We start from the raw sequence: 14742 nt of genomic DNA, 5'->3' as shown, positions 1-14742 counted from the left end.
GAACACCTCTAATTTGGTCTCACTAGTTAATCCAATAAATTGTATTAATACTGAATAGCTCTTACATTACCTTGAAATACACAATGACTTACATATATATGTATATATATATATGGAAACAATACTGAACTTAAGTTACAAAATATAAGGAAGCAACAAGAATGTATATAGGATATTCAGAATGGGGAAACTTCACTGCAAGTCATGCCTCACAATTGCATTCAAACTCCTTAGTTCTTTCTCTGGATGTGGACAGAATTTTCTATCATGAGTCTTTTGGAATTGTCTTAGATCATTGTATTACTGAGAAGAGCCAAGTCTATCAAAGTTATTCATTGCACAATGTTGTTGTTACTGTGTCCAATATTGTCCTGATTCTGTTCACTTCCCTCAGCGTCAGTTCACATAAATCTTAAAGGATATTTTAGCTAGATGTGAAGCAAGTCAACATGAGATCGCTAGGAACAAGATATGTCAGACTAATCTTATTTATCAAATAATATAACACATAAAGCATTTTGCAAACTTTAAAGCATTTTATAAATGCTCGTTATTATATTATTATGATGATGATTTTAATTTTTTTGAGGTTACTGGACTGGAATGTTACAGTGTAGGAAGATCATTTATAGTTTTCAGAAAATAGTTTCAGTAAAATTTAAATCAATTTAACAAACAGTTACTCAGCACCTACTATTTAAGGCATTGTGCTACGTTCTGTCACTATGAAGACTAAAAGAGACCATTCTTTTTGTCAAAGAATTTGAATTCTATGGGGAGAAACATATTTAGACATTAGGTGGTTTGGGGAGGCTCAGAGCATTAGCAACTGAGGGAATTATTTGGGAGGTGATAGCAGAACTGAACCTTGAAGGAAGATAAATATTCTGAGAGGTAGAGATGAAGATGAAAGGGATTCCAGGCATGGAAGAATACCTGTGTGAAAGAGGTTAAAAATAAAAAACAAGTTCAGAACACAGCTAGGAGGCCAATTTGGCCGGAATGTAGAGTGTGGGAAGGGAACTCATGTAAAGCAAGATGGGAAAAGTTATTTGAAGAAAGATTATGTACCACCTCGGGGTAATGCCAAGCAAAGGCAACTTCCAAGGTTCAGAATACCAGCATAGTAACTCTCTATTTTGTTCGGTCATAAATTAAGACAAAAACATTCACAGAACAGAGAAAATCAAAACACAATGTAACTCATTCATTTAGTAGTAAGTTCTCAATTCAATCCGAGTACTACTCCACCCCTGGACAGTACATTCATTTAATCAATCACAAAGTCCCTCTTCTCAAATGGAGATTAGTTTCCAATCATAAACAAAGTACATTCATTTGGTCAGTCACAGAGCACAAAAAAGCCAAAAGTTTCCCACCCTGGGATCACAACTGAATTACAATACTATGCATTAACACCAAGCACTTTCTCAAAAGAGGTAGTGGAGAGCACAAAAGGCCATCTACCCTTAAGCTACAAGGTTAAGATATTATCATGGCATTTAATACCCAAGGAGAGGTCTTTTCTTCATCTAGAGGCAAGTTCTCAGCAATCTCTGTTCCTGGGGAGACAAAGCTTAACAAAGCCACAATATACATTGCCACTGTCCTCATTAATTCACTGCAGAACAGTCCCACAATCCCTGAAAACATCAGCAAGACCCTCCTCCAGAATTTCTGTAAACATGCAACAAGCAAATCCTTCTTCAGGGCTTCTGAACCAACAGCAAGGTTCCAGAACCTCTGCAACAACAGGACTGTCCTTCACCATGCAGACAAATCTGGCAAAACAACATCAAAACAGACAGACAAAGTACCAGCATCATAGCCATGCCTCCTCAGTCCTTGACAGCTCTGGGTGGCAGCTCTCAAAAGTCCTGGGCAGCTCCAACTGGCCCTCAGCAGTCTCTTAGAAACTCTGGCCCCCAGCAATTCTCCTCTCTCTCTCTCTCCACCTCCACGATAGTGCTCCCCAAAAGTTCTTCTGGCTTCTCTCTGCTTGGGCTTGTCTCTAAATCCACAGCACCAGCTCCTCCCAGTTCTGCCCTCTCTCTTCACGTCAACAAGTCCATCCCACAGTGGGATTCACAAGCTCTGGGTTTTAACACTCAACCTGAAAACCAAGCCAATACAGGGGGATCTTTAAATTCCATTACCATTACACTTGGATAGAGCACTGGGCCTGAAGTCAGGAAGACCTGAGTTCAAATATGGCTGGAAATACTTACCAGCTATGTGGTAACCTCTGTTTATCTCAGTTTTCACATCTGTAAAATAGGAATAATAATAATACCTACCTCCCAGGGTTATTTTGAAGATCAAATGAGATATTAATTATAAAGTACTTAGACCTAGCAAGTAAGCACTAAGTAAATGTTAGCTATCACTACTACTATTAAACTCTTTCTGCCTCAGTTTCCTCAATGGGGATGATAATAGTGCCCTTCCTCACAAGGTTGTTGTGAGGAACAAGTGAGATAATATTTGTAAAAGTACTTAGCACATGCTTGGCATGTAGTAGGTGCTTACTAAACTCATATTCTGTCCCCTACCATCACCTTAAATGCCAAGTTAGACAAATGTACTAGCAATAGAAAGCTGTTGGAGGCTGGCTGCACAATATATGGTCAGACCTGCTCAGATTCACAGCTAGAAATTCAGACACCTGAATAAAATCATTTGGGGGATAGATCCACCTGGCATGCAGGAGGGCCTCAGTATCCCCTTCAGTCAGAACAAAGCTACATTACTGATGACATTTTAAATATTTGAAAAGTATAGAGTGGGTCCTAAGTCTGTGCTGCCTCCCATAATGAGGCCCCCATAAATTACTGCCACACTGGGAGGGGTGCTGTTTCATCCCCTAGAGAGTCTGGAAAGTCTCTAAGGTATGACTTCTGACACTTAACCCTCCTAAACTCAAAAAGGATAGTAGTATGATGATGGAGGAAGGAAGGTCTCCGTTGGAGAGTTGCAACCATAACATTACTGTGGGGATATGGCTAGACAGGGGTGGCCAAAAAGAGGAGATATAAGCACTGCCAAACAAAGCCCAGCTTGCCCTGCCTTAGTTATGGTTCTTAACATGTGCTTTAGCAAATTTATTTAGACAGTTTCCCAAATAGAAGACAGGAGAGAGTGACTGGTCACATGAAAAACAACTAAAGAGTTTTAGTTGACCCAATGTGATAAGTTTGTAAGGGATAATTTGCAGTAAAGTTTCCCCATTCTGAAAAATCAAATCTAGAGTGGCTTCAGCATCCACTAGGCCTAAGTTTAGAAGTCACCTGACTTTGCAGGAATCTGGGACTTAGAGCAATGGAGACCCTCCCCAGTGCCACCTCAGCACAAGATATGCCAAATAAGGACAGAAGTGCTTTCTCAAATGTACATTGGGTGATCTACTGTTTCCTTGTTCTGGTACTTGAGGTAGATTGCCTAACTTCCAGCCAATGGAAGAAAAGGGTCAGTATTGGGGTGGGGAAGAATTGTTCACCATTTCCTTTTGTAAATTCCTTCTCCTCCCTGACCATTTGTCAGGAGGGTGGCCCTTTCTCAAGATTGTAAATAAACCATTCTTTTCTGCTTCCTACCTTGAGAAAACTCTGAGTATTATTTGGGTAAGGATTTCTGTTGCACACAGTTTTGGGGCTGCACACAAGGTTATTATCCAGAAAACGGTCAAGGATCTACAACTTTAGTGAGTGAGTGTTGTGAGTGTTGTCTTCTAGGACACCCTTCTATGACTTAGCAGCTTGCCTTGAGACCTGTGGGTGCTAAAAAGTTCAACCATCTATGGTGAGCCCTTCCCACTTATTTGTTCAATTTTGGGACAACAGACATCCAGCTCATCTCTGATCTCCAAGTTAATATCTTTCCAGCTTAGAAGAGCCTGAAAGAATTTGAGTGGCAGACACAAGCAAGATTACCTCCATGTCACAATGAAGCTTCAAAAAGGACTTCGGTAAAGAAATGCAGTTTAAGACTAGAGTAACCAGGGGTGGCCAGGTAGCACAGTGAGTAAGAGCACCGGCTCCAGTGTCAGGATGACCTGGAGATCGAATCCCGGGCTCAGACACTCAGCACCACACCCAGAAATAACGGCCGTGTAACCTTGAGCAAGTTACTTAACCCCGATTGCTTAAAAAAAAAAAAAGTACAGTAACCAAAGCAGGGTTCATGGGCAGGCAGAAGTTCACCCATGTGTTGCCATAGTCATAGAAGACTATGTTCAGTTCTAAATGACTCATTTTCAGAGGGATTATGACAAAAGAGTACTGTGGGAGAGTGAAAGGATCCAAAAACCTTGCCTATGAAGTTTAAGGAATTAGGCATGTTTAGATCGGAGAAGAGGAAATGGGACTAGGCATGTTCTGTGTACTTCCAGGAGATAGAACCAGCAGCAGTATGTCGTGTTTACAGAAAGGTAGAACTCTGCACAATATGAGAAATGGCATCTTGAAAATTTAAAATGCTCTATCATGGAAAGGAAAGACTTTCTCATGAGACATCCAATGAATTCATCACTAGAGGTTTGCAAACAAAGACTGGAAACCACTGGAAAGGGATGCTGGGGAGTAGAAACTGGGCTTGAATGATCTCTAAATTCAGTAAGTCCTAGCTCTAGAATTCTATAATTCAATAATCTATGTTATGTTTGTTGTTACTAATAGGATGCTGTAAGAAAGAGAGGTCCTGTCACTTATCACAAATATGCTAGACTAATATACTGTTTTAGAAGTCTTGAGTCACATGTTAAAATAAAGAAATTATAACAAAAGTTCTGAAATATTTTGTTTAATTAGGTAGAAGAATGGGGACCATTTGATTTAATATATGGTTCCACTCCTCCAATTGGTCAAATCTCCGAACATCCACCTGGTAAGAAACACTTCAAGACATTAAATGACTATCTCCTGAAATTCCCTTTATATGCATTGTCCTCTTACCCTACCTACCATTGCTCCTTATTTCAACCATTTTTGTTAAAAGATCAGTGTGTGGTGTTAGAAGCCTATTATCCCAGCTGGGGCTGGTAGATCTCTTGAGTTTGGAGCTTTTGAGCTCCAGTGGACTCAATGCACAGAGTGTTCCCACTAAGTTCTGCATTAATATAGTGAGTGCCCAGGATAGGACACCAGATTTCCTGAGGAGCAGTCAACTAACTCAGCTCCAAAACAGAGCAAGTCAAAGCTCCCCTGAGGATGATCAGAATTGAAACTGCCTATTGAGCTATGCCTATATGTCTAGCTAAGGTGAGGTAGAGAAATCCAGTCCTAATAAATAAATAAAACTTTAAAAGGAAGAAAGAAAATTAAATACATGAATAGATCTAAAATTTTTGTTATCCTTAACTTTTTTTTACTCTTTGTTGCTGTTGTTCTTAAGATCAAGTAAACAGTTGACTATGAGGTCTAGGGACAGTGAGGAGCTTCATAAGGAAACCTAGGAACCTAGGCAATGCTGAAAACAATAGACTTCTTAAAATAAGATTAAGAGGCCCCCTATGGAGAGATCCCATGGTTAAACTGGAGACAATGAGAGAACAACAGGAAAAGTCATCAAAAGAAGTGGAAAGGGTATTAGAGTGGCCTCAATAGGTGCTGGACTGATATGTCCTGATGTAATCCCATCCCCCACACATTGAGACTAAAACATCCAAAGCAGAAGGGGGAGAGAAAGGGTTAACTAGGACCATGCTCAAGGATCCTCAGCCACAAAAGGGGAGGGAAGAAGAAGACAATTGTCTTGGTTTTCTGGACAATGGTTCATTCTATGCTTCTAGGTAGCTTGCTTGACTTAAGGGTTTGGAAGTGTGCCAACCCCAAAATAAATGCACCAACCCCAGGAGATGCTCAAATGTTTATAGGCTAGGGAGGGATTTGAGTAGGTCTGATTGGTGTCCCACCCCCGATATCAGATGTAGAGAGCTATAATTCATCTAGGAAACTGGGTGTTTCTAGCTTGGAACAGAAAATTCTAGATGCAAATGTTTTCAGAGAAGAGGCAGGGAGAAATGAAGGTTATACAGTAGAAGGGTCTATCCCATCTGACAGGTAGAGATGGCTAGGAAATATGCAGCCTGTTAGAGAAGAAAAAAAAAGACTAGACTAGAATAAGGAGAGATTTTGTCTCTACTACAATAGGAATATTTAAATAACTTCATAACCAGCATTAAGCTATGTTCTTCCCCTCTCTCAGAAAGATACAAATAACTAAGAGTAGAAAATTTTCCTCCCATCCCTTTCCCAGATTCTCTGTCTCAATATGGCTTATGTGTAATTTCAGTGGAGAATCACTGGCACAGGGTTTCTTATATTTGATTTTTTAAAACTTTGATGTAATTGGTTTCCATTATATGTCCTTTGTATTCCTAGGTATTTTATTCTATGAATTTAAAACATTATTCTGAGAAGGGGCCTGTAGTCTTCACAAGTCTGCCAAAGGAATCCATGATACAAAATGGATTAAAAATCTCTGATGTAGTGAAAACTTCTCTCCTTGACAGTCAATATTTTTATATTCCTTGTTCTATTCTTCAAGTGGTAGAAGGAACTCTTGGGAGGGGAGGGAGAAGATACTTGTGGTGGCAAGGAACAAAAAAACATACTCTGCTGATCAATCCATTCAAAGAGCAACCTCCCCTCACCCTCACCCCTGACCAGCTAAAAGTATCTTCTTCATCAAATTTCATATGGCACTTTCTCTGGATCTCTCCTTTTCCTTTCCTACATGCCATCTGATATCATACTGATTTGTGTTAATGAAATACCACCCCCCCTCAATTATGCTCCAGAAAGGTGGGCACACTGGTGTTTTTCATCTTTGTATCTCCAGAAGCCTAATATATGGTCTTGACTGGCATAGGCATTTCATAAAAGTCTATTAAATTGAATTGAATTTTCTTTTTTTACACAGCAAGGCTAGCCCTCAGAACTGTGGCAGCAACACTGTACCCAAGCAGTTTGGGATGACCAGGTTTCTCACTCTCAAGAAACTCTTAGAGAACATTACATTACGGTTTAGAAGTGTCTATTTTCTTCCTTCCAGAGCAAAGAGTCAGGCATGTTATGGTAGGGAAAAGGCTGAAATTCTGCCTTTCTCTTCCTCTCTTCTATTTTATTCCACAGAGAGAGCCCCTGCACCATAATAAGATGGTCCCCAAACCACAAAACAATCCTGTCAGAGGAGACTCACAGAATAAATGCCTGCTATTTTCAGGAACTAATCTGGCTTTGTTCCCTGTGGAAGGAGAATAGTTAGGTGTTTATAATACTTAAATCACACCCTTAGTGTTTCAGTTGTACAAATCCATGAGGAGAATAACTCATATCACTTGGTAGAGACAGAGATGATGAACAGTAGATGCAGAATTCTGCACACTGTCAAAAATGGTCAGTGTTTTGATTTGTTTTGCTTACTTGTTTTTTTTCTGTTACAAATGACAGTTCTATGCAAGATGTATTAGGAAATTAAAATGATATAAAATCATCAAGCATAAATAAGTAAAATGTTTTAAAAAATAACTCACGATAAAAAGCAAATGGGGCCTATTTTCTCTGATACTTCCCTTGAACAGATTTTACCCCTTCCTTTTACCATGTAAAGACTAGATGTGAGAAAAGAAATAAAACAAGAAACTAAAATATAACTAAATGAAAATAAGATCATAAACCTGTACCCAGTACTAAATAACTCTCTTTTCCATTCTGCTCTGGCATGCCCACCCACATATATAATTCATCTCTTATTTTCAGGGTCCATCCATACTGCTACTTCCTAGAGGAAGACATTCTAGGATTAGATACTTTGTTTCTTTTCTGAATGATAATTCTCTTTCTTTGTTTTCTGATACTTCTAGTATGGTACTTCCTTCAGTATTACCGTGTCTTACAATATGGGAAGCCTAAGACAGACAGTGAAAAGCCATTTTTCTGGATGTTTGTGGACAATTTGGTCCTAACCGAAGATGATAGAGAAATTGCTTCTCGATTCCTTGAGGTATAAAGCTTTTTGTGTTTCAAGGTCAGCTTACCACAACAAACAGGATCTTTTTTCCAAAGTCCTCCCAAATCTTTTTCTCATTTAGCAACACAAAGTTTGCGTTGTCTTCTAGGAAGCATGTACCCTTAGGTACTGGCATTTGTTGGTCTTAAGTTAGATACCACAAACTAAAGACTAAAGATTCATTAGCTTTGACCTGCAAATGCTGCAGAAATACAATCTCTTTTTCTAATAGTGGGGTATTGCCCTAGGGTACCATCAATTAAGTTTCTTAATTTTTAAATCTTGCTATAATCAAAGGTATTGATAAGGAAGAGTTGTAAAACATAACCATATGTAGATGTGAAATAGCCTCAAAAATTACTTTTGTAAAAATAATTTAATTTTGCTTTTGAAGAGACAAATATGTTGTTTGTCCTCCTTCCTCTTTTTTTTCTTGTTTCTCTTGTTCTTGTTCTTTTTCTTCTTCCTTCTTTTCCTCCCCTTCCTCCTCTCTTTCTCTTTCTCCTTCTCATCCTCACCAAGTATCTAATAATCAATGATTATGGCAATTTTTTTTACTTTGATTCATACTGTTTCATGGATGGATCTTCTTTACTGACTCATGATTCCAATCTCTGTCAATTTCATCTTTCTTTTACATTAATTCAAACTATAATGATAATTCTTTCAGTCTCAGTGATTTTTCAGTTCAGGTTATGAGTCATAATCGTGTATGAGCCTTGTTATTCATTCCTTCTTAGACTTCTTCATTCCTCTCTCAAGAGCCTTCCTCTGTTAAGGTTTAAGTTCTTTTTAAACTGTTTCTCTTCTTGATTATAATTTTACTAAGAGATTAAAAAGTCAAATATAACAAAAGTATGTTGTTCATAGCTACAAATACCCTACAGGAGATAAGAAATTTTTGCCCTAATTTGTATCATGATAAAAGAAAAACTTTTAATTTCAACTCTTTTTAGTGATTAGAAAAATATATAAAGTAAACTATTTTAGTTTTAGGTGTTGAAATGCAGAACAAGGTTTATAGAACATTGGGAAGATTCTGTGTGAAGAATTTACAGAAGATTATGGCAAGAGTGGTACAGAATGAATAGGCATAGGTGGGGTACAATCAGCACTAGTGAAGGTAATGTCCACATAGAGAAGATCACGAGAAGATCATCATCACTGTTCCTAAATCTTGCTCCAATATTTGTTCTTTTGTAAAATATGCATACCAATACCACTAAGAACTTATAATAATTGTTATGTTTTATACTGTACAAGACTCATTTAAAGTTACAAGAAACTGACATAATGCCATCATTAAACCTGGAATCAGATTTTCATGTGACTTTATTCAAGTCATATACTTAGAGTAGCAATGTGGTTCCTAATAGGGAGCACAGTTTCTCAATACTGAGAACATAAGGGTCAACAGCTCACTAAGTTGTTTATGCAAAGGATTGCATCCACATTAGAATAATTTCAAATGAAACTGAAAGGAAGTAATTTTCAAATGTTGTACTTCTCCTTATGGAGTTATCTGCAAAAGAAAAGTTTCAAATGTAAACAAATGTTTTGTTAATTTATCAGTTCTAGTCAGGGTAGACAAACTGGTAAACACATTTGGAATATCAGGAATGATTTTGTTGTTAATTGCTCTCTATACTAATTCAGATCATAATATGGGGTAGGAGGGTAGAGGTGGGTAGAGATTGCTACTTAGCATCCAGCACATACATACTCATACACTTTCTATTTGTTAAGACTGATCCAGTGATAATATATGATGTGTATGATGAGATGGTCAAGAATGCAGTCCTTATATGGAGCAACATACCATCCATGAAAAGGTGATGTAAAATATGTATTTTTATTTATTTTCAAAGTTTATTTTGAGAAATGGACAATGAAATTACATTTGATATTCAGTCAAATAACTGAAAACCCATTTAATCAGGAAAGGTTTTGAAGATATGGGACACAATGACAATGTTGAGCCAGGAAAGAGTGCTGAAGTATCTAGAAGATGCTTTCTGATATCTAACACCATAGATTTCACCTCATGGCCTGGCTTAATGTTCCCTCCTTTTGAAGTCCCTCTTCTTAGCATTATCCTGAAATGATCATAACATTTTCTGCTATCCCAACCTCAAAAGGTAGTATCAGAAGATTATAAGCTACATAATTTCAGTGTCTATCTCCTCGACACCCTGAAACCAAAGAACCTGCAGTGAGACCTCTTGTTTAGAAAACAGTTGTGGCAACCCTTGGTCATACAGGCACCACAAATGGCCTTTGAAGTAGGGGGAACAATGTAGAACACTGTTTCAGGACTCTTTTTCCCCCCAGTGGTCACTAAATTAATTTTTTCTTCTGGAGCTTCCATTAAAGGCAATATACCATAGTGAATACAATGTTGGACTTGGAGTTAGGAATACAAGACTTTAAACCCTACCCTCAAATTTACTAATTGTGTGACCCCTAACCTCACTAAGTCTCAATTTCCTTATTTGCAAAATGGGGATAACAGCAGCCCCTATCTCAGAGGGTTGTTGTGAGGGTCAAATAAAAAAATGTATTGAGCACTTTGCTAATCTTAAAGTACCATAAAAGTACAATATAAATGATGATGATGATTGTGGTGGTAGTGATCATAATGATAATGATAATCAGGGTGGTGATGGTGATGATGGTGATGATGATGATGGTAATGTTGATGGTGGTGGTGGTGGTGACAGTATTAACAATGATCACCATCATGGTGGCAAAGATGATGATGATGATTTTTCTATCCTAATGCCTCATCATGGTGTGAAGGTAACCCTAAGTTCTTCTAGATTTGTGTGAACTAAGAAAGTTTCAAAGACTGTATATCTTTGAGGTGACAAGACACAGAAATTCTCAGTCTGTTCACTGAGAGAGGTGTTGTGATTTGCCTTGGCAAAGTAATGGATGCTAGATGAATTTGAAGCATTTTTCTAAACAGAGGAAAACTTTCCACCAAAACATGCCTAGGATCTCTTTATCTTCTCCCCTAATCCACTCCTTTTCTTGATGAAAGATTGGATTTAATTACGGCTGAATTTGGTGGGGAGGGGGATAGTTATAGGTAGAGTGGAGAAGATGAAGAAGACAGCCATTCTCATTCTTCTCCCAGGTACTATAATATGCCAACATATCCCACATGATCCTAGTTATTGGTTGTAAAGTATTCTAGCTTGTACTACATAGGAATCTCACACCTCCATATTGGAGCTAAGTAGCCAGTGTCCTTTAGGATTATTGTGTTTGAAATTTGGGAGATGGAGTGGGAAAGACTAATTTTAAGCAAAATATTTTAATTGGGTTTATAATCAGGATTATTAGCCATGGGCATGGAACGTTGTTCCCTTCTCTCCCCCCCCCCAAATAAAAAGCTCAATGGAAAATTCTCTTCTTTTTAAGGATATTTTTTTTTCTTTGATGCTCAGAGCTTCTTTTTTTTTAATAAAAGACAAAATAAATCCATTAAAATCAGAAAACCATTTCTGATAGTCACAGCATGTGAAATCTTTCTAAAAGAAGCAAAAGACCAGAGAGGACATTGGCAACCAGTTCCAAATTGAACATGCCAAAGTGGTTATTGTTCAGATGTTCAAGGACACTATCCTACAATGGGACTTTCCACCAAGCCTAAATAGATAAAAAACATATGTGAAGAAATATGGAAAGAGTAAAAAGAATGAAAGAAAAGCTGAAAGCTCCAATACAATATTCATGCCCTTGGTCACAAGTCACCAGTACAGAAATTGCTCATTTATACCAAATGATCTAAACTAAAAGTCAGAAGTATGCACTAAATGAAAACATAGTACTTGGAAGATTATACCCATTTGTATGGTTCTTTAAAGTGACTGACCCCTAATACACTCAAATATCCCCCCCAAATACTTTTATGTATCCTATCAAATATTATTAACTTTATTCACCTGTGCTAATATAAAGTATCTCAAAGGTTGGAACTATTTTTCAGTTGATGAGTATGTGGGAGAGGAGTTCTGAACCAGTAATTTTATTGTTATAAAAAAGTTCCAGTAAGGAAATCCCCTCTTCCATCATAAATCAAGACCTACTGTATGACTTAGGGCATTAAGAGAGTTGCTTGGGTTTCTGAGCAGTTAAAGGTCTTTCCCAGGGTCATATGGCAAGTATTTGTCAAATTTGTCAAATTCCCAATTGGGAAGCCAGTTCTTTATTACTCATGTTTATTCTTACAGACCCCAAAACAGGAAGAAAATGTTATGTAGGTGAAAGGGCAGGATAGTTATGAAACATATACTTACATTAAACTCTGGAGATGGTAGTTACATAGATATGGGATGGTATACCAAGATAGGTCAAAGGACTAGTCATATTTTGAAATTTCATTACATCTGATGTTTCCCCAATAAATTGTTGTTCAGTTATAGCTGAGAAATCGATCAGTTACACAAAGAATTTGGTTGTTGTACGATGCATGGAATTCCACAGAATGCTAGATCTAGACTAGACCACTTAACAGAGGGGGAAACCGAGGCTGAGTGAGATGAAACAGCACATCGAAGTCTGTATAAATAGTTAAATGTCACTAAATCCCTGGACTTCTGATAATAGTCTCAGTACTTTTTCTATTAATTGTTAATTATTCTATTAATTTTCTATTTCATATCAAAGCTCTCTACTTCATTTGTTACTGGATGAAGATTACCCATGATCTTTTATTTGCTATAGTGTTTTCCCTCTCATTGTTTCTGTTCTTGTCTTTTAATTGAGTAGGAGAGTATCCCATGATAGATTTCAGGAATTTTCTTGGGAAAATGAGGGTAAAATCTGCTTGCAAGACCTGAGGGTCTGATTCCATCAGTCAATCAACAAGCATTTATTAAATGTTTACTGTGCACCAAGCAATGTGCTAAGTGCTGTGGATGCAAAAGCCAAAAGCACAGTCCCTGTTCTCAAGGAGATCACATTCTAATGTGGAAGAGAGCATTCCAACAACAACGTTGGTTGGTTGGTTGATTGGTTGGTTTTTGTCTTTCTTTTTTTTTTTTTTTTTGCTTTTTGGAGGGCAGTTGGGGTTAAGTGACTTGCCCAAGGTCACATGGCTAGTTTTTGAGTTAAGTGTCTGAGGCCGGATTTGAACTCCAGGCCGGTGCTCTATTCACTGCACTACCTAACTGCCCCCTGTACTTCATTCTTGAAGAAGAACAAAATGACATCACTATGTGAGTGTCAGGGTGCAGTGTTCCACGTGGGCACTCCAGGCTGAGCAGTCCTGTGCCAGTGTCTCTCATGTCTCACAATCAATTTCAAAGTTCCTCAGAAAGACCTTGAGAGTAGTGTTCTTATATCACTTCTTCTGAGTGCTGTGGATACAAAGAAGGCCAAAAACACAGTCCCTGTCCTCAAGGAGCTCACATACTAGTGTGGGGAAGAACATTCCAACAATGATACAGAGAGTGGATAGAAGGTAACCTCAGAGGGAAGGCATGCAGGCCAATTCTACTTGAGGTGAAGCCCAAAACTTTCCTGTGGCATCACATGTTTCAAGATAATTTCTGACTGCATAATATTGAAAACATTTATATGCTTCTGCTATCCAGTTTATAAAGTTAACCGCAGAAAATTTTTCCAATTCTTTTTTTTTTTTTTTTTGCTTTTTGGAAGGCAGTTGGGGTTAAGTGACTTGTCTAAAGTCTCACAGCTAATAAGTGTGTCAAGCATCTGAGGCTAGATTTGAACTCAGGTCCTCCTGACTCCAGGGCCAGTGTTTTATTCACTTCTCTGCCCCAATCTTTCCAATTCTTCTGGGACATTTTCACCACCACCATTCCCTCCTAATTTTCATTCCCATCTCTTCTTCATTCTGTCTCCTCCCCAACCCAATCCTTAGTTCTTTCCTGCTTGCAGGTGGGTGTGGGATTGGTGTTTGTTTCATAGCACTATAACCTTTCCACTTTGCTTTTTGTTTTGTAGCAATAATTCGACTTTGGCTTCAGACTGGGATTTATCTCTGCTAGCACAAGACATACAGAGCTTGAATGATTTTTCTCTGTGGCCAGCCAGACTTGTGAATAAATGCTTTATCCTTCTGAGAGAATATTTTAAATGCTTTTCTAAAGACCACACTTCTTAATTTCAAGTGAGTCATTTACCATGATCAAAAAGATTACTTAAAACAAGTTTCCTAACATTCCGCTTTTTTATATATGTTTTATGGTTATTTTCTCATATAATTTTTATTATTTGCTTAGCTATTGCTATATATTGTCATATATAGTCATATATATATATATGCATATGTATATTGTCTCATATATTTGTTTGCTGCTTTGTTTTACTTATGAAAAGGCTACCCTAAGCCCCAGGTTGCTTGTCCACACTACCCAAATTAGTGTTGAAAAGTCTAAAAGTATGACTTTTCCATTCTCTCAAAAAATTTGTTATATAAAGTATATATTAAAAAGTTCCTGAAACCATTTTGTGTGCCATAACTTAAATATCTTAACAGATTTATTAAAAGACATTTATTTCATCAGTTTTCATGTTCTTTATAATTGTAGCACAGCTAATATCATTATGTTAAAGCATGCTGTTCACATCATAAAAAGTCAGGAAAAGAAATGGTGAAGTACCATAGAACAACATTGGGTCTGAATTTAAAGAGCCTGGATCCAAATTCTGTTATTATGACCTATCACTTGTCTTACACTGAGCAGTTAATCACTTCATCTC

The 14742-nt window shown here is 37.6% G+C and overlaps 1 protein-coding gene across 1 annotated transcript in view; it reads left to right on the top strand.

The window, feature by feature from the left end:
- The window catches only part of DNMT3L (DNA methyltransferase 3 like), a 43880-nt gene extending 29370 nt beyond the window's left edge, over positions 1-14510 (top strand). Inside the window, exons 8-11 of the mRNA XM_069074806.1 lie at positions 4806-4881; positions 7862-8001; positions 9754-9839; positions 13984-14510. Coding sequence (XP_068930907.1) covers positions 4806-4881; positions 7862-8001; positions 9754-9839; positions 13984-14143 — 462 coding nt within the window. The 3' untranslated portion in view covers positions 14144-14510. The remainder of the gene's footprint in view (positions 1-4805; positions 4882-7861; positions 8002-9753; positions 9840-13983) is intronic.
- Positions 14511-14742: the final 232 nt, after the last annotated feature.

Source organism: Petaurus breviceps, unplaced genomic scaffold (genome assembly GCF_028583685.1).
Source record: "Petaurus breviceps papuanus isolate PSGF00001 unplaced genomic scaffold, PetGlider_PUasm1.0 90897, whole genome shotgun sequence".
NCBI classification, from domain to species: domain Eukaryota; kingdom Metazoa; phylum Chordata; class Mammalia; order Diprotodontia; family Petauridae; genus Petaurus; species Petaurus breviceps.
Note: the sequence above shows the minus strand (reverse complement) of the source record. Positions and strands in the feature narration are given on the sequence as shown.